This window comes from Odocoileus virginianus, chromosome 9, assembly GCF_023699985.2.
Source record: "Odocoileus virginianus isolate 20LAN1187 ecotype Illinois chromosome 9, Ovbor_1.2, whole genome shotgun sequence".
Lineage (NCBI taxonomy): Eukaryota > Metazoa > Chordata > Mammalia > Artiodactyla > Cervidae > Odocoileus > Odocoileus virginianus.
Genome location: NC_069682.1, coordinates 16,334,639 through 16,354,820, shown reverse-complemented (window position 1 = coordinate 16,354,820; position 20,182 = coordinate 16,334,639). Strand labels below are relative to the sequence as shown.

Here is a 20,182-nt window from a genome sequence, read left to right as displayed (position 1 = left end):
ATTCTTTAATTAAATTACACACTGTCTTCCTGAGCAAAGAGGAAAAACCCAAACAGGACTAGCAGACTACTCGGGAAAGTCTCGCAGGCAGTAAAACCATTTGGTGAGTAAAACCAATTAGGCATCCAGATGCAGAGCTGAGGAGCTGCCCATTCATCACCCCTCAGTACTCACAGGGACCCTGCAGGGGAGGAACCTGTTCAAGAGATGAGGAAATGAGGCTCCGTAGGGCTGGTCTGCCCAGGGTTAAATGGTGAAAAAACCCAGGTCTCCAAACTCAACCCAAAGCTCCCCCTCAAACCCTAAAAGAGGTCTGGGGATGGGATGGAGGGCAGCCCAGAGGTTCCAGTCACTCCCTTGGCTCACTTCTGTCTTCCCTTCATTAGTCTTCAGCGATCAGCAGTGTTTCTGTGGACTGAAGGTGATCCTGGTCCTCTGCCCAGAAGAGAACTAGTCTGTCCACCCAGACCATCAGACTGTACAAAGCCTCGGGGTCTCACCCTGGCATTCCCGGCCCTCCCCAGCTTGGTCCTGCCCCGCCACCTGACAGGACGGCAGCACGGGAGCCAAACCAGCCCTGATGCTCACCTGCGATGTCCTCTCTCTGACCTCTCAGCACGGCAGTCAACACACTCCAGATGCACACGCCTGGACCCACTGAACACCTACCAACCCAGGACCCCTGGGTCAGGCAGGTGGTTTTGGGGGTCACCCCACTACCCAGTTAGGAAGTGCTGTCCTAAATCCAGGCCAGCCTTCCCACTGACTAAGCCTAGTACATGCAAACCCCGGTGATTCCAGAAGATTGCCACCCCAAGTCTATAATGCCCACTTCCATCTCTGAAATCCAGAAGCAACTACTCTCTGTATGTACCACCCTGTTGCTAATTAGCGTTATTGCCTACTGTTATTTATAGTTTAATATATTCACCCTGTTTCCCAGTTTACATTCTTCTTGAGAGCAAGAATTCAGCCTTATATTTCTTCATAGAGCATGACATTTTGCACACAGTAGCCCTTCAACAAATTAACAATTAAAAAAAAAAAAAAAAGAATGGAGATTTTTTTTTTTCTGCTAACCAGAGTTGAGGTGCACAGCAGGAAAAAAATGGGAAGTCTCAGGCCAGCCCTGATCCACTGAGAATAAAGAAAAAGCAGGCAAAGAGGCCAAGTCACCACATTACAGAGTCCGGGCAGCTGGTGCTCTGCGCCCTGCGTCCATCGGGGACCACGGATGAGTCAGGCCACAGGTAGCAGTAGGACAGTCCACAGGACATGGTCCTCCACGTCTAGCAGAGCACCGTCCTCAGAGATGGTCTGCATGAGGATGGGTGGATGGGGAAGAACAGCCAACCCATTTTCACCCATCAGGGATCATAAACAGAAAAACAGTTTTTAACTGGAGGGGGGAAAAAAGTGCTAGGAATAACTGTAAGCCTTCAAATATCTGCTTATTGAGGACATTTCTGGTATTAAGTCACACCACTCCACTGCCCAGAAAAATGTATTTGTTTAACCTGAAAACAGCTTAAATATAATGCCAAAAATTAGCCCCACCACACCACAAAATGCTCACTGCAGAGAAAAGTCTTAGTGGCTTGGGATCATTCTTTCTCTTTCCTTTTTCTTTTCTTAATTTCTTTCTTTTTCCAGCTTAGCTGGTTTTTATACAAAGCCATAAACATGATCTTCCCCCATTTTTCCCTACCAGATGGGAGTTCAGCATGGCACATGTCACCTAGCAACCAAACACCACTCTACAGCTACCCAGTTACCCAGTTCTTCATACAAAATTTATCTTGTTCTGTTCAATGGTAAGGGGTAAGGAAGAGATAAGAGAATAAAAGTTAAAACAAGTGTTAATAATTGTTTGCTTCATAACCATTTTAAAGGAGGTGGGCAAAATAGAAAGAACCACTAAAGTTTCATCTTAGCCATTACCTAATCATTTAAGAGGAAAAAAATACAAATGGACCTGGAAGAAACTCCAGCTCTTGCAACACTAGAGAGTCAACAGTCTTGTGATCCGATGACTGAACTTTGTAAACCACAAAGCCCATTTTAAAATTTACCTGCTGAACTGTGAATTGCACTTAAAGAGAATTTAAACAATTTTGGAAGCCCCTGAATCATCTCTGAGTCATTTCTATCCAACTCCAATAACACCATCACTCTCTGAGCATGACCCTTCCTTCCTTCCATCTCCACCAGGAAAAGTAATCAGTCTCACGCCTATCCTTCAAAACTCAGCTCTGATGCTCCTTCTCTTGGGTGCCTTCCCAGGTGCCCTGCAGAAACTTATGCTTCCTTCTTCATGCTCCCCAGTCATTACAAAACCACCACCACTGATACCTAAAGACAAAGTCCAGCTCTTTCACTGAGGCCTCTCAACTCCATCTACTCAAAACCCCAGAGGCCTGTCTTCTCCCCACTGCACTGTAACTCGCAGTCCAAAGGCTGGCTACCCTAAGCGCAGGACTAAGGCAGGACCATGTAGCCTCTCTCCTTGAGTCTCACAGTCCAATTTCCATAAACAGCCAGTGGATCTCACAGATGTCCAGCACCCAGAACAATGCCTCAGTCACAGTAAATGCTTAAGAATTTCTGTGGAGCATACAAATGACCCAAACAACTACATTTGTATCTCCCAAACAAGCTGTTCCACCCACATGCATCTTGTGCATAATGAAATATGACTAATGTTAAGCATGTTAATGCCTAAGCATGTAAATGACTAATGTTAAGCAGGTCCATTTTAAGCATGTAAGCCAAGAAACATCCATCACTCCTCTCTGATGGACCTGAGCACACTGCAAAGTATATATTATTCTCTTTCCTCTCACGGTTTATTTTGTTGGTTTCCCGAGTACATGTGCAATGTGATTATTGGTACCAAACATTTAGATCACAAACTGTCATCCATAAACAATCCTTTAAAATGCTCAAGGTAGGGTCAGAAGTTGACAGTGGTTCAAGATAAGCAGGTGCCCAATTTCCACTAATTTTATTTGATTTTCAATAAAAGTTCAACCAACTGTAAGGAACATTTTAGAGCCGTGAAGTAAAGTCAACATCTTCCATCATTGTGTCAGGTTCTTAAACGTCCCCAAGATTATCTTTAAAAGGCCAAACGTGTGCTAATTTTCCTCTCTGCTCAAAACAGGAGTGTAAAAAAATTTTTTCCTCTGTGGCCCCAGACCCACAGAGCTCAAACCACTCCAAGATCGGGGACAAAACGGGATTTCTGAAAGTGACTGTGCATTCCAACCAACGTTCCTCTGGCGCAAAGGAAATATCCTCAGGTGCTTGAGAGAAACTTGGGAGGCGTGGGCCGTTGTCAAACAGACAGACGATAAAACAATTTAACAAAAAGCCTTTTCACTTCTGACACATTGTAGAGGAATGCAGGGAAGTGGAGACAATGTTATCACTCCACGGGGAAAAGGGAAATCCACTCCACTGCAGGCCGGGGCGCGGCCCGGGCTCCGCAGGGAGCTCTGTGCAGACGGGTCCACGGCGAGGTGCCGGCAGGAACACTCGGAATTCGGTGACCCATCTCGAGGCTGTGCTCCTCGGCCTCTCGGTCTCAGAAGTGCAGGGCTCCAGCGACGATCGCGAGCCAGCTGGAGCTGGTCGCTCCCGGCGCCGCGCCCCCACCCGCCCCGGGACCCCCGCCCGGCAGGGCACGCAGGAGGGGCTCCCCCCACCGCGGGCCGGGGGCGCAGAGGCACCAGCGAGCCACTCTCCCCGCGCGCGGGCCGAACTCCGCTCCAGCAGGAAAAGTTCCCTCGCCCGGCCTCCGCCCGCGGCCCAGGGCGGGGAGCCGGGGCCGCAGCCCGCGGCCGGGAGCAGGCTCCGCACGCCCCGCCTCGGCTCCCCGGAGGCTCGGGGCGCCGGCGGCCGGGCCCCGAAGGAACAGCGGGGGCCGGGGCGCGGGGCCCGGGCGCGGGGAAGTTTGCGGCCCGCAGCCCGGGCGGGGGGCGCAGGCCCGGCCGGCCGCCGCGCGCTCCCTCTCCCCGCCTCCACCGCCGCCTCCCCTTCCAGGAAGCGCCATATTGATCCCGGCGCCTTCCCTCCTCCCGCTCCTCCGCCCCTCCTCCGCCCCCTCGGCCGCCCGCCCGCCCCCGCCCGCGCCCCCGGCCCCTCACCTTGGCGATGGCCTTCCGGTAGCGGGTCACCGCTTGCTGGATGAGGCTGAAAACTTTCATGTGGCCGTCCCCGCACGGCACGACCACCCGGGTCCTGCCGAAGCACACGGTCACTTTCATGCCGCCGCCGCCGCCGCCGCCGCGGGCCGGCCCGCGCCCCTCGGTGACCGCGGCCGGAGGGCCCGGAGCGCCCTGGGCCGAGGCGGCTGCACGCGGGGCGCGCGGCGCGGGGCGCGGGGCGCGAGGCTAGGGGCCGCGGCCGGGCGCCCGATCGGCTCGCATGCCCGGCCTGCCGCCCTCGCCGCGCCTAGCCGGGCCTGGCCCCGGGCTCGCCCGCCTGTGCCCGCGCGGCGCCGCAGCCTCCGGCCACCTGTTCGGTGTGTGTCGTCGCGCTCGGCGGCCGGGCCGTGTGGCGCTGGCGCGGCGCTCGCTCCGGGCCGCGGGGGAGGGGACGGCGGCGCGGGGAGGGACGGGGAGGAGGCGAGGGGAGGGGAGAGGAGGGGAGGGACGAGGAGGGAGGGGAAGGGAGCAGACGGGAGGGAGGGAGGGGAGGGGAGGGGCGCGGCCGGCCCACAACACACTGCACACGCGGAGACCTGGCGAGGGGCGCGGGGCGGCCTCCCTCCGCCGCCGCCCCCCAAGCCTGGGCGCCGCAGCCCCCGGCCCCCGCCTCCCGCACCCCCCTTCCTTTGTCGCTGTGGATCCCCCTCCTGGCGCTGGAGGGGCCCAGGCGGAATCGCGGCTGCCTCCACACTACCCCAGAGGTCCGGTGGGGGGGGCTCCCGCCCGATCCCCCCAACTCCCGATCCCCCCCACCCCGCCCCCGGAGGCCAGGAGTGAGGGGCTGCCCTGCGGGGAGGCCTTTCTCCCCAGGCCACCACTTACCTTGAAGCTCCTGTGACCCCGTGGTGACCCACCCGCTTCGTCGTGTGCAACTCCGACATCAGCAATTCGCATCGTTTTATTTCTTAGAATTCTGCAACCCAAGCAATCTGAACGCAAAGTTAGGAACACTGCACTAGGAAGGCCACCACAGCCCTGGGGAAGAAAGCAGGGCCGCCTGGAGTCACCTGCGCGGGGACCCGCGACAGTTAATAGAGGAACCAACACCACGTCAAGAAAAGTAACTGAGGCTCCTCTCTGTTATGGCAGGAATCTCAGCGTTCCTGGCAACTGTGTGTCTCTCTGTTCAGAGACTTCAAGTGTCAACAAAGAGTCATGGCCCGCCCAGGTCTGTCCCAAGCGATAGTGGATTCATTTTTGCCAGCGTCTCTAGGGCTTGTGAAAGTGATCAACAGCTCCGTGGGCTCCAGGAGAACTTCAGCAGATATACTTGGTGACCGTCCACCTCCCTTTTTAAACTAAGGAAACAAGACAGGTTAATCTGCTTTTTGGATCCCTGCATTTTCCACTGCCCCAGGTATAGTGCTGTTTGCCATACACGAGGTACTTCCACACCTCTGCAGCCCTTGACCAGTAAAATCAATTATCCTGGCACAGCAGTGCAATAAGTAGGCACCATGTGTCATCATCCCATCTTCCCCCAGGATGCTAAGGAGTGTTGAAATCACTAGCCCAAGGCCACCCAGAGAAAGCTAGAGGATGACCCAGAAAGAGAGCCCAAGTTTCCCGCCATGCATTCATGGGAAAGGCTCTCTTACTCCTCTTCTGTTTAGAGGCAACCTTCAACATTTCTACCCAATAATTAAGTTTGTAACAGCGACGACAACAAATCTTGTGGAGGTCTCCTTGCTTCTGTATTAATAATACTTGGATCCACAACAACAATTACTGATAATTATAGATGTTGTCTCTGTTTTAATGCTTTGGGAAGAGAGGAGTATACAAGTTTAGAGTGGGGCTTTCTCAAAATAGTTCTGGTTGAAAGGCAAGTTCAGGAGTAGCCAGAGGACATCAGACAATGCTGGGATGTAGGTAGAAATAGTAATTGTACCATTGTTGGGCCTTTAGCATGCCACTCAGTCTCTCTCGAGCCTCAATTTTATTCGCTGAAAAGTGGGCTGATGATCTCCATAAATTATGAGATAAATTATTAAGATTAAAATAATGTGTTAAGACACTTAGTGCATGCTGCCACGTGGGAGTGGGTAGCTTAGTAGAGTCCAGTTACCGTAATGTAGGGCTTCCCAGGTGGCGCAGTGGTAAAGAATCCACCTGTCAGTGCTGGAGACAGGTTTGATCCCTGTGTCTGGAAGATCCCCTGGAGAAGGGAATGGCAACTGGCTTCAGTATTCATGCCTGGAAAATTCCATGGACAGAAGAGCCTGGCAGGCTACAGTTCATGGGGTCACAAAGAGTCGGACATGACTAAGGGGCCGAGCACACACACACACATCATGATGTGGGTGAAGGGTAACAAAGTCAGGACCAGATAGCAAAGGAGGATGCTGAGGGGGAGGGATCGCCTGGGAGAGGAGTCCAGGGCTCAGAGAAATTGCTGGATTGGTGATACAGCTGTTTAGTGTCTGGACCAGGACTCATGACCTTCAATCAAGCCTGTACTCACTTCCCTTAATTTGATCCCACACGCAGTTAGAGAACTTCCATGTGGAAAGCAGATTTTTTTTAAAGTGAGTAAGAAAAATATAGATTTTAAAATAAGATAGCTACTTCAATAACTGTAATTCAAGACATTACAAATTCAAGCCAGCAAAGTGTTTACAGCCGAATTGGGGAGGGAGGCCTGAATTCAGAAAAGAGACAACATCCAAGTACTTCTGTACTGTTTTAAGTACATCAATTCCTTCCACTATTAAATCATTAATAACTTTAGACAGTTTTTCACAAATATGATCATAAGATTAATAATTACAATGTGACTTAACTAACCAGATAAAACCTTAAATCTTTATTTAAATCTACCTAGTTTATCTAGATACAGTGATTCCCTCTATATTAATAACTGATGAAAAACTAATACTGCGTTAATTTTAGATACCAGACACTTTGGTGTCTTGAGTCAAATTCATAAAATTTTCTCACAAATAATGAATCTGTTTTCACTAATATACTTACCTAACGTCTAACCATAAAGATGCATTAGGGCCAGGCTGCGTTCACATCTACAAAATGTTCAGTTTGACCATATTTCTTCTGACTTGAGATAAGCATAAAAGCAAACCCCTAAGAAGCAAACTTATCAAAGTTAAGGGTCAAACGTTAAGTAAATATTTTCTACTGTGTTTACTGTCCTAAATTCTGCTTATTTCGGTTAAAAAAGTTATGACCCTTACCTAACTTATACTTCTCTTTTATAATTGATTGATTTAAATTGGTTTTGAAAACATCAGAGAATTCTGAAAATTGATTAGAATCTAGCTGGGTTTTGTGCGTATTTTATAAATGGGCAGATGTGACCACATGGACCATAAATTCAGCTCTATCCAGGAGCATTCATGTACACTGTGAAATAAATACACATCCCATGTGTGTAGGAACAGTATTGAATTACCTAACATCATACCCTTAAAAGTTTTAATAATTAGGAATAAAATATTTCCAGAAATTTTAAAATTCATTTGTGTTTTAGGAATATCTCTGAAATGTTTCCCACACATACTGAACGCCTATGCAGTATTATACTTAAGACCACATTAACAATCGTAAATGCCTTGCCTCACACAAGTTTAGTCTAATAGGAGCAACTGATAACAGTATTCACCAATTAATTATTGTCTATTTTATAACAAGCACAGCACTGTGGGCTGAGTATGCAAGTTCCTTCTTCAAGAGGTTCTGACACTGGAAACGGTTTCAGACATGAATAGGCGGCCACTAGGGTACAAGAAGGAGAAGGCAATGGCAGCCCACTCCAGCACTCTTGCCTGGAAAATCCCATGGACGGAGGAGCCTGGTAGGCTACAGTCCACGGGGTCGCAAAGAGTCGGACACAACTGAGCGACTTAGCAGCAGCAGCAGCAGGGTATGAGAGGTGCTACATATGGAGATGAGGATGGTACCCAGAGGAAATGCTCCTTCCTGGGAGAGAAGAAAGTGAAGGGGGTGGAAGCAGGCCACCTAGAGTGAAACTGTCCAAGAGGAACATCAAGCAAACCAAATTCCTAACTCTAAATCTTCTAGTAGCCACAGATGAAATTAATTTCAATAATATATTTTATTCAACCCAGTATATCCTAGTATCATTTCAACATATAATCAACTTTTAAAAACTACTAATGAATATTTTCCTTGCAGGACACTTGGTCCTGTCCAAAACATCATGAGGGCTTCCCAGGTGGCACTAATGGTAAAGAACCTGCCTTGCCAATGCAGGAGACATAAGAGACTCAGGTTCAATCCCAGGTCAGGAAGATCCCCTGGAGGAAGGCATGGCAACCCACTCCAGTATTCTTGCTTGGAGAATCCCATGGACAGAGGAACCTGGCAGGCTACAGTCGATAGGGTTGCAAAGAGTCGGACAGGACTGAATCGATTTAGCACGCACGCACACAAAACATCATGGGCATATTTGATCCATGCCAGATTGTTTGGGACAGGGCCAAATATCAAGGACCTTTTAACATGGACCAAATGTCTCCATGGATCTTTTGGACAGGGCCGAAAGTGACCAAGTATCGAGAACCTCTTGGTGTAGGCCAAATGTCCTGTGAAAGTTTTGGACAGAACCAAATGTCTACTAACCACTATTTTTCATACTTTTTTTTTTTTTGCCTACTAATTCTTCATGACCCTGTGCATAGTTTAAACATACAGCACATCCTTTGAACCAGTCCTTCACATTCATTCACTCATGCATTCACTCATCCGTCAAAGACTGAGTAACCAGCACGCATCTGACCTTGTGAGAGCATATGGCTGGTGGCCGCCATATTGGACAGCAAAGCTCTACAGAATGGAACTGCTAATGGCTGGAAGCCACGTGCACCGTTGAGGAACTTACAAGTGCCCTCTCTGAGGGCAGAGGTGGTATTATTCACAACACTTCCCCAGAATTGTTCTCCCAAGGCTATCTGCACACTAGTTTCTAAGTGTGATGAATGAGTGAATGAATACAGAGTGATAGGGGAAAGATGGCTTCTTAACATACATACAAATATTGTAATAGTAAAGCTGTTTAAGATAGAATGCAAAGATTGAGGGAAATTAGAATGGCACATAAGGGACTTCCCTGGTGGTCCTTTGATTAAGACTCCACGCTTCCACTGCAGGTAACCTGGGTTCAATCCTTGGTCGGCAAACTAAGATCCAAGGCCGAGTCACAGCCAGAAAAAAAAAAAAAGAATGGCACTTAGACTTCACAGATCTTCTCTGTTGTGCAACATTAAACCAAAGTCTAAAAACAGTGGTTTTTCCAATGAAGCTTGAGCTCATATGAATTGTAAGGGTGAGAGTAATAAGTCAATGAAAGAAAAGGAAAAGAACAAGAGATAAGAGGAGCCTTAATTATCCCCCATCATCTGAGATGAAAAGTACACAGATTGACCTGGTTCTGACCAGAAGAAAATCTCATGGGATGAGGTGGGCCCATCTCCTTTTCCCTTGCATCCAACACTCTGTCTTTACCCTAGAGGCTGGCGTAATCCAAAAAGCACCTGACTCACCAGCCTGTGATTTCTGATGGGGTGGTGTTGACTTTCATACCCAACCATGGGCTTCCAAGTCCTCCCTTCAAAATAGTCCAGATTGCCCTCAACCAGTCCATCAGTAGTCACCAGAGTATCTACTGTATTCTTGCTGTCCTATGCCAGTCCCCAGAAATGACCAGAAGCTGTGTCAGCCCCACTGCCTTGCTTGGGAAACCACTTCTAGATGCCCCCATGTCACCCAACCTCAGTGTGCAGGAAGAGATCCAAGTTCCTTACAAAAGGCCATCCCCTGCATCCTTCTATCCATCCATCCAGCATCGTGATCCACCACTCAAGAGCCATGGTTCCCTCATCAAATGCCTCTCTGCTTCCCATGCTCCAAAGTCTAAGAATGAGGGAGCTTGTCAATCAAGTCCTCAAAGGCCAGCCTAGCAGCACATGGAGCAGAGTTAAGGTGGCACCGCTGGTGATGTTAAAACCCAGATATTGGAGACAGATCTGTAAGAAAGTGAAAGTCACTCAGGCATGTTCAACTCTTTGTGACCCCATGGACTACACAGTCCATAGAATTCTCCAGGCCAGAATACTGGCATGGGTAGCCTTTCCCTTCTCCAGGGCATCTTCCTAACCCAGGAATCGAACCCAGGTCTCCCACAGTGCAGGCGGATTCTTTACCAGCTGAGCCACAAGGGAAGCCCAAGAATACTGGAGTGGACAGCCTATCCCTTCTCCAGCAGATCTTCCCAACCCAGGAATTGAACCAGGGTCTCCTACATTGAAGGTGGATTCTTTACCAACTGAGCTATTGGAGACAGATCTGCCAGAGAGTCAAACAAAGCAGTCTGAGCTGCCTACTTCCCAGTGGCCACTTGACCCGAGGTAGATGGGAACAGCCAGTAGTGTGGAGAGGTGTGTCCACCTCAGGTTCTTTCAGCTGAATCTTTGAGAGCAAAGTCCTGAGTCAAGTTCTCCAGCAAGGCCTAGAGTGCTGGCCTTCTAAGCTGGAGGAATCCAGAGGCATAGGAAGTGAGACTCCTAGTCTGAATCGGAATTCCCATCTGGGACAACCACTATGCCTTCTCTCCAAGGTGGGCCTAGATCTCCTAGAGGCACGAAGTACTGAAGTCATTGTTTGTTTTTAATTTTTACTCCAAGACTTTGAGAAAATGAGGTGGGAAGGGGAACGGATCAAGGAAATGATTGTAATCATTTCTCAAGAAGAGAAATTCTCCTCACCCAGAGGATACTTAACCTTTGATGATTAAAAGGAAAAGGATGGAATGAGTTCACATAAAGCCTCGCACCAATGCTTAGATAAATCTCAGCTCTAAAGTACAGGGGATATGAATCAGCTTTTAAAGACTGTTTTTTTAGCAAATGTGGCTGAGCAGCTTCATTCAGTAAAGAAGGAGAAAAATGCACTGTGGTTGATCATTGGAACAATATACTTTTTCTTGATCTTGTCAAGATTAAATGTCTGAAATTCTCAAATCTTGAAACAGTGAATGAGGCTGGGTGACAGGGAAGCTTTAATTGCAGTCACTGTGGTGGAATTAACCATGCGGCAGAACTTCCCCAGTGGTCCAGTGGTTAAGAATTCACCTTACAATGCAGGGGACATGGGTTCGATCTCTGGTTAGGGAACTAAGGTCCCACATGTCCAGGGGCAACTAAGCCCACATGCCACAACTAAGACCCGATGCAGCCAAATTAATCAACATTAAAAAAACAACCAACCATGCGGGACCTTCGCCGAGGACCTCTGGGCAGTGGGCCAACCTGGGCTACCCCTTCTGAGACACACCCAAAGTCCCCCACCTCCACCCCCACCCAAATTTCCCCATCTCCACCCCCACGCTCACCCAGCTGACGACAGGAAGTCTTCCTTCCACAAAACCAGACCTGCTCATGTCAGAAGGAGCCACGTGGCAGCGAGGCTGCTCTGTGATAAAATCCAGCACCCAGGTGCTTGTGTTCTAGGCCGTAATGCGAGTGTGCTGGACCAGTGCACACCCAGTCCAGCTGCTTCTCTGCCCCTGACATGAGATGGCTGAGTCATCCTCCCCGCTCTGTCAGGTTAATACGCTGCTAAGCTAGGAGTTCAATTTCAAAAGCTCGCGCTATCTGTGCTTTGGAATGTCATCTGCTCAGCATCTCACCAGTGGCTACCAGCTTGTTCCGGATGGGTAAGTTCACTGAGGCAAGCCGACCTTTGTGGCCCTGGGTCTCTGCTCAGCTCAGAGATAGCATGGAGACATTCCTGCCAGCATCCTGAGGGTGGCTCCCAGGAACTTCAGGAAGGGAGTCCCACTGAGCAAGAAGCAGGATGATCCAGGCTTTGAGCGAAGCAGTGGTGAGCAGATGGGCCTTATGGAAGTGGAGGATTCTTGGAAGTGAGTGGCTGGAAGTAAAGGGTGAAAATGTGTGTTAGGGGCCTTTTATACCAAAGTCTCTCTTTTAGGGCTTCCCTTGTAGTCCAATGGTTAAGAGACTGCCTGCCAATGCAGGTTCAGTCCCTGGACTGGAAAGGTCCCACGTGCGGTGGTACAACTTGGCCTTCTCTCTCCCTCTGTCGCCCAGCATTCTTTTTCCCACTTATGACACCCAGAGTCTATGTTCTTCAAAGATGTCCCTTTGTAAAAAATTTACTCATTCACTCATTCAACTTTTATTGGGAAATTAATATTTTGCCAAGCACTATACTAAATAGTGATAAAAGGTAAGACATAATCACTGTCCTCAAGAATGTCCTTCTTCTTGGGATGGAGGCAGCCAGAGATCAATGTGAACAGACCATTATAACAGAGTGTAGTTTACCATGGAAACGCAAAGGCTGAAGCCTCAGTGGCCAGAGAAAGCTTCCAGAAAAGGGCAATTTTAAAAATGGACAGTTGGCAGCAAGCCACATAGGAAATTAAACGTCTGAACCAAGGGGGGGGATGTCCAATCCATGGAAATGGACTATGAACAGATCTACATTCCTCTAGAAGAGAAGCTAAAAGACTTAAAAATGACCAACTTTGCAATAAAATGAGGTGGAGAAATCAAAGCACACTGAACTTTGAGGCAATGATGGAGTCATTGACAGGCAAGGCATCCAGCAAGACGTTTGAAGGTGGGAGGGAACACATAGAGAACCTCTTTAAAGAGGAAAGTGGAACATAATTCAGAAAACTATTGTCAGTTCAGGCCATGCCAGCATGGCTTTATTGTGTCATGCGCACCAAGGGACCACGTACCCTCCACAGGGAGTGGGCTGGGCGAATGCTTCCTGACAACTAAATGTTCTTTCAGGGCAGCACTTGATGTTATGCAATAGGAGGAATATGGGACTCACAGTCAGAGACTTAAATTTGAGCCTTCTCATTACTAGCAGTGTTGTTGGCCAAGCAAAGTAACCAACAATTATGACTGTTTCTGTTTCTACATCTGCACAATGTGAATAATTCAAATGCATATCTCCAGGGTTGCTGAAACAATCAAATGAGATCATTAACATGAAAAACTTTTGGAAAATGGAATGGCCTCTACAAATGTTAGCTACAATGATTGCTATTTTGTTTTTCAGCTTGCTCTCTTTCTCACCATTTTTTTTTTTTTTTCACTCACCAGAGATGACTTTCCCCCCTAGTATTTCAGACAGGCATATTCGTCATCACGGCTTTTCTGATTACAAAAATCCCCGTGCCCTGCTTCCATAATTTAAACACAGTGGAAACAGATAAGAGAAAAAGAGGACAACTTCCTGTCCCCACCCTGCTGGAGATAACCAGAGCTGGTGGGTCCTCTTCTGGGACCTCTTGCCTTGTTTATGAAACCAGTCTTTCCATGAAGCACAACGAAGAGGTGTGAGAATAACACTGCTGTATTTTTGTTTCCAAAGCCCCTTAAAGTTGATCCAGTGGGGAAATTTTCCCCTGCCACTGGCTAAATGCTGGGAAGTCTCCTCAATTTTCTTGCCCAGTTTTTAGGAACTAGACTTTCATGCAATCTCAAAATACAGTAGTAAATCAGAAACTAGATATCCAGTCCAAGATTTGGTTCATCAATTCAGCCTTTGTTCAAAGAAGATACTTCCTTTGCTGCAAATGGTGCATCTGGTTCTCTCTCTTTTTTTTTTTTTCCTTATGGTGGCTCAGATGGTAAAGTGTCTGTCTGCCAGAAATGCAGGAGACCTGGGGCCAATCCCTGGTTTGGGAAGATCCCCTGGAAAAGGAAATGGCAACCCACTTCACAGGTTGCCTGGAAAATTCCATGGATGGAGGAACCTGGTAGGCTACAGTCCATGGGCTCGCAAAGAGTCGGACACAACTGAGCGACTTCACTTTCTTTCTTTCATCCCTACTCGCTGGCTTGGCCAAGTCGAGGGTGGGGAACACAAGTGATGAGAGATTTGGACCTCCCCACTTGGCTGCTGGCTACTACATTGGGTGGAAAAAAATGCTTCGAGTCAACACCTCCTTCCCAGGGTGTTCCAGGGTCATCTTGTGGGTCCCCTACTAGGCCCTCAGGCCTAAAGGATGCCTCTTCTTCAACTGGATCCTGCCCAGTTCAGCCCTCAAGTCTCAGGATCCACTCCTGGCTCAGACTCTCTGTGATGGAGGCCCTGGCCCTTTCCAGCCCTCCTTTTGGACTTTATTGGACTTTAAGCGACAGTAGACTGGCTCTCTCACCAGGATTTGCAAGAAAACAGTCATGCATTATACCTCCATACACACAGGTCCACGGGAGCATGGTCACTTTGTGCAAACAGCCCTCTGCTCTCTGCCCTGCCACAAGCTGCTTTTGCTTTGTCAGGCATGAATCAGGCACCAATCCATGAGGTCCCCCAGCTCTGAGGGACACAAACCCAGCTCTGCAAGGGTCTGGAGGAGCCCATCCTTGAGGGGCTCCAGCACTTTTCCGTTCCTGGCCTCCATAGCAGAACTCTTTAAATTCACTTCCTCCCAAAACCCTCCATCTCCACTAGCTTATATTCTCAAAATGGGCACCAGGATTCAAGGGTCTCAGAACTAGTTTTCTGTATTTACTTTGAAGATTCCTCCAGGCTGACCTGTGTCACGCTCTGCGTGGTATCTGACATCTATCCTACCTACAGTGTTGATGTCATTGAATCTTCGTTTTAATGTCCAGTTCCACGAACTAATATATAAGTCGATACCAATATTTTAGCAAAATGTTCTATTATAGATAGTTTTGCACATTTTTGTACACTTAATATATCTCAGGCAGCTTTTCACATTAGTGCAAGTAGATTCATCTCATTAACGGAGATTGTTGTACTCTGGATAGCGTGTAACCTACGGACATAAGGCAGTGGTTTAAGACAGTGCTTCTGGGAAGGATGGCCATCTAACATTGGTTTAGACCTTGGCAGGGCACTGGAGGTGGTGGCTCTGGGCCTGGGCTGGGCAGCAGTGACTCGGTGGGTGGGGTGGTGGAGAGGGAGGTTGGAGGGAGCATGACGGCATTCCCCGAGGGGCTGTAATTAGAGCAGCTGCTGCAGGGAGCTGCGCCTCGGTCCCCGGGGTGTGCTGAGAATTTAAATTATGGGATGGGGACTAAAGGTGCAACCCACCTACCTTTTCTCAGGGCCTAAATCCATGTCCTCATTGTTTAAGGGGCCCAGTGCCTCTTGGAGAAGCACTTTTATCCTCCAAGCCCTTCTAGGCTCTCTCCCCCAGTGCTTGGGGATGGGGGAAAGAGTGGGTGGTAGGAAACATTAGTAACTGTGGCTAATAGACTTGGGGTTGAAACAGGGGGAAGGATGTTATTCCAGAGAAATATGGAACATTGAGAGAGCTGAATGGGATGAAGTGAGAAAGGCAGTTAAGAGCGAATTCTCTTCTGTTTGTGTGTGCAGTCAGTCACGTCTGGCTCTTGGCGACCCCATGGACTGTAGCCCACCAGGCTCCTCTCCCATGGGACTTCCCAAGCAAGAATACTGGAGTGGACTGCATTTTTTCCTTCTCCAGAGGATCTTCCCAAGCCAGGGATTGAACCTGCATCTCTTGTATCTCCTGCATTGGCAAGCGAATTCTTTACCACTTGCGTCACCTGGGAAGCCTAATTTTTTCTTTCTGTTCCCCTTTCCCTCCATCCCGCCACTTCAAGTTGGGATGGGCAAATATTTTTATCTTAATTCCAAACTCACATAACAGAGAAACAACAACCAAAACAGGCCGCTAATGGAGCTCCATGCACAACCTGATGATGTCTCTTTCTGCTCCATGCCCACGTCTCCATTGCCGTCTAGGTCACCAAGGTCATAAGTCATTAAGAATCTGATGGTCTGAGGTTATAAACATCTGGTTTAGATGTGCACAGAGCAAAACTGTAATCTCATAAAATAGCTGGGTTTTCGTGGAAACAATATGGACAACCAGCCTCATCACAGGCAGCACTGTGGACCAGGTAAGGTCCACCCAGGTTGAAGATGGAAGAGTCCACAAGAGTAATGAAGATGGGGCTTCAGAAAAGAATGACTTTAATATCAAAGGATTAAGAAAGGCCCTTGGGAAAACTGATGAAACTGGGGCACATTTTTGTAGAAGCAGTTCTTTTCATGGTCAAAGTGTAAAATCAGCAGAGGATTATACGATTGTGTCAGAAAAGCTCTCTGTCTCCTCAGATTAAATAATTTCCTTAGAGTTTATTCTGAGACTTAGTTCAGAACTTCCCTGGTGGCTCAGTGATAAAGAATCTGCCTGCCAATGCAGGAGACACAGGTTCGATCCCTGATCCAGGAAGATCCCACATGCCACGGAGCAACTAAGCCCGTGCACCTGTGCTCTAGAGACTGGGAGCTACAGCTTCTGAAGCCCTTGCACGCTAAAGCCCATGCTCCACAGAGAATCCTCTGCAATGAGAAGCCCAGACACTGCAATTAAAGCATAGCCCTGGCTCACCAAAAGTAGAGAAAGCGCAAGCAGCAACGAAAACCCAACACAGACAAAAGAAGATAACTAAATAACATTAGTTTTTAAAAAGACATAGTTCATATTATAATGTGACCTAATCTAAACCTTCTTAATATACATTTTATTTTTTTTTCCATTTATTTTTATTAGTTGGAGGCTAATTACTTTACATCATTACAGTAGTTTTTGTCATACATTGAAATGAATTAGCCATGGATTTACATGTATTCCCCATCCCGGTCCCCCCTCCCACCTCCCTCTCCACCCGATCCCTCTGGGTCTTCCCAGTGCACCAGGCCCGAGCACTTGTCTCATGCATCCAACCTGGGCTGGTGATCTGTTTCACCCTAGATAATATACATGTTTCAATGCTGTTCTCTTGAAACATCCCACCCTCGCCTTCTCCCAGAGTCCACAAGTCTGTTCTATACATCTGAGTCTCTTTTTCTGTTTTGCATATAGGGTTATCGTTATCATCTTTCTAAATTCCATATATATGTGTTAGTATACTGTAATGGTCTTTATCTTTCTGGCTTACTTCGCTCTGTATAATGGGCTCCAGTTTCATCCATCTCATTAGAACTGATTCAAATGAATTCTTTTTAATGGCTGAGTAATATTCCATGGTGTATATGTACCACAGCTTCCTCATCCATTCGTCTGCTGATGGGCATCTGGGTTGCTTCCATGTCCTGGCTATTATAAACAGTGCTGCGATGAACATTGGGGTGCACGTGTCTCTTTCAGAGCTGGTTTCCTCGGTGTGTATGCCCAGAAGTGGGATTGCTGGGTCATATGGCAGTTCTATTTCCAGCTTTTTAAGAAATCTCCACACTGTTTTCCATAGTGGCTGTACTAATTTGCATTCCCACCAACAGTGTAAGAGGGTTCCCTTTTCTCCACACCCTCTCCAGCATTTATTGCTTGTAGACTTTTGGATAGCAGCCATCCTGACTGGCGTGTAATGGTACCTCATTGTGGTTTTGATTTGCATTTCTCTGATAATGAGTGATGTTGAGCATCTTTTCATGTGTTTGTTAGCCATCTGTATGTCTTCCTTGGAGAAATGTCTGTTGAGTTCTTTGGCCCATTTTTTGATTGGGTCATTTATTTTTCTGGAGTTGAGCTGGAGGAGTTGCTTGTATATTTTTGAGATTAATCCTTTGTCTGTTGCTTCATTTGCTATTATTTTCTCCCAATCTGAGGGCTGTCTTTTCACCTTGCTTATAGTTTCCTTTGTTGTGCAAAAGCTTTTAAGTTTCATTAGGTCCCATTTGTTTATTTTTGCTTTTATTTCTAAAATTCTGGGATGTGGGTCATAGAGGATCCTGCTGTGATTTATGTCGGAGAGTGTTTTGCCTATGTTCTCCTCTAGGAGTTTGATAGTTTCTGGTCTTACATTTAGATCTTTAATCCATTTTGAGTTTATTTTTGTGTTTAATATACATTTTTTAAAATGTAGTTTTTATGCTGTCTAGTTTCACTTTTCTAGATAAATCCCAATCAAAAATAAATCTAAAAGATTTAATTAATATGAGGCCTATGTGTGAAAAGAATATAAATAAAAGTAGATATAACACATTCATTTCACTGTACACCTCCAACTAATACAACATTGTAAATCTACTAACCCCAATAATTTTTTTTAATTTAACTAATATGAAAATTTTGTTCCACATTGGAAGTGGATTCCATTTTATTAGTTTTTTATGCTAAGATAATGAGGGCTTCTTCCATGGCATATGTGAACCAAAAAAAAAAAAAAAAAAATTTTCAAAGTTTAGCAATCAATGTTAAAAATTGTTCAATCAAGGGTCCAATCCAATAAGGTTCTCATTCCCTGGAGCTCTTCATGATCTAGATAGGAGGAAACTCAGTAAGACTCTGAGATGTCCACACACACTTGCCATCAACCAGACAGCAGCTCCACTTTGAACATCTCTTCAGAATGCCAAGCTCTTAGAGAATAATAAAGAAAGTATAAAAACAGTGGAAAACACAATTCCTGATCTCCAGAAGATTGCCATACAAAGATGCACATTTATCTATGAACTTGAAATAAGGAGCCTTTGAAAAGTACAAATAACCTTAAACACAACTTGCTAGAACTTGTCCTGAACAGGTCATATTTATTCTCACGAGACTTTTTCTTTTCAGGCAATGGCTGGTATGTGAAAATAGCTCTTGCATTAACAGTGGTAAACATTTCAGTCATGGGAGAGATAACATAACCATTTCAAATGGGAAAAAATGTTCTAAACAGAACAGTGAGACAGGTTCCCAACTGTGATACATCTTGCTCTATCTGGGCTCTCAACAGCCCAGGGCCTATGGGGTTTGCAGAAGCTCAGAGCGGAGGGAGAGGGGGTGCTTGCCAGACCCAGATCTGAACATCACGGGGCAGTCAGAGCACCTGGGCATTAACTAAGGTCTGGATTTGGATCCTAGACCAGCCATCTATTCACCACCTATCTGTCACTTATTCACTGCCAGCCCATGAAATGCTCTGATCTCAACTTCTTCATTTGTAAACATTTCAAAAAATAAGAACATATATTTGGGGACTTCCCTGGAGGTCCAGTGGTTAAGACGTCACCTTCCAATGTAGGGGGTGTGGGCTTGACCCCTGATTGGAGTGCTAAGATCCCACATGCCTCATGACCAAAACATAAAACAGAAGCAAAAAAAAATAAATAACAAAAGCAATATCATAACAAATTCAAAAAATACTTTTTAAAAATGGTCCACATCAAGAAAAATCTTAATAAATTTTTCATCTCTGTGTCGTCAGAGTAATACAATGACTAAAGCAGCAGAGTCCCTGACTTAGAGAAGGTACTTGATAAATGTGGTTCTTGCCTCAAATTGTCATTATTGTTATTATTAATATTTATTTCATTGTCTATTTTATAGAGTTATGGGGAATGATTTTTTTCAAAATTCATTTTTATTAACACACATGTTGACAATAATCTGAATTCCATGTTCCTTATATAATACTCTTGCCTTGAGAACATTGGTCCCCAAATTTTTTATCAGAATTTCCCTCTGTTGTTAAATCATTCCCATTAGCATACAAACAAGTTCCAGAAACTCATATCTTGAACAAAAAACAAAAACCCCAACACCTTCCTTTGTCTCCAAATCTCCTAGAAAGGACTTCCGTTTCTCTGCTGCCTTTTAGAGCATGACTTTGTAAAGGACTGACTTGGTTCAGCCACCCACACTATCACTCCCATTTCCTCTTAAATCTTCTTGAATCATGTTCCACAATTCCACTGAGATCCCTCAAGGTCACAGATACCTTTCTTGTTTCCGCGTCCAGCGGTCTTTTCTTACTTGACCCTTGTACTTGGCACTGTCCCTTCCTCTGGAAGCACTTTTTTCAGGAGCTTCCAGGATATCACACACTTTGATCTTTTTCCTGCCATTCTGGCCACTCCTTTTCCATGACCTTGGCTGGATATCTCAAGTCTAAAGAATCATTAAATGGTGGAGCACAGCAAGCTTCAGTCCCAATATCTTCTCCATCTCTCTTGTCTACCTA

General features: G+C 46.6%; 1 protein-coding gene across 1 annotated transcript in view; it reads right to left on the bottom strand.

The window, feature by feature from the left end:
- Positions 1 to 4,571, bottom strand: part of PARD3 (par-3 family cell polarity regulator) — a 554,870-nt gene extending 550,299 nt beyond the window's left edge. The window contains 1 exon segment of the mRNA XM_070472024.1: positions 4,149 to 4,571. Within this exon segment, the coding sequence (XP_070328125.1) occupies positions 4,149 to 4,268 (120 nt within the window). The 5' untranslated portion in view covers positions 4,269 to 4,571.
- Between the last annotated feature and the right edge of the window lie 15,611 nt (positions 4,572 to 20,182).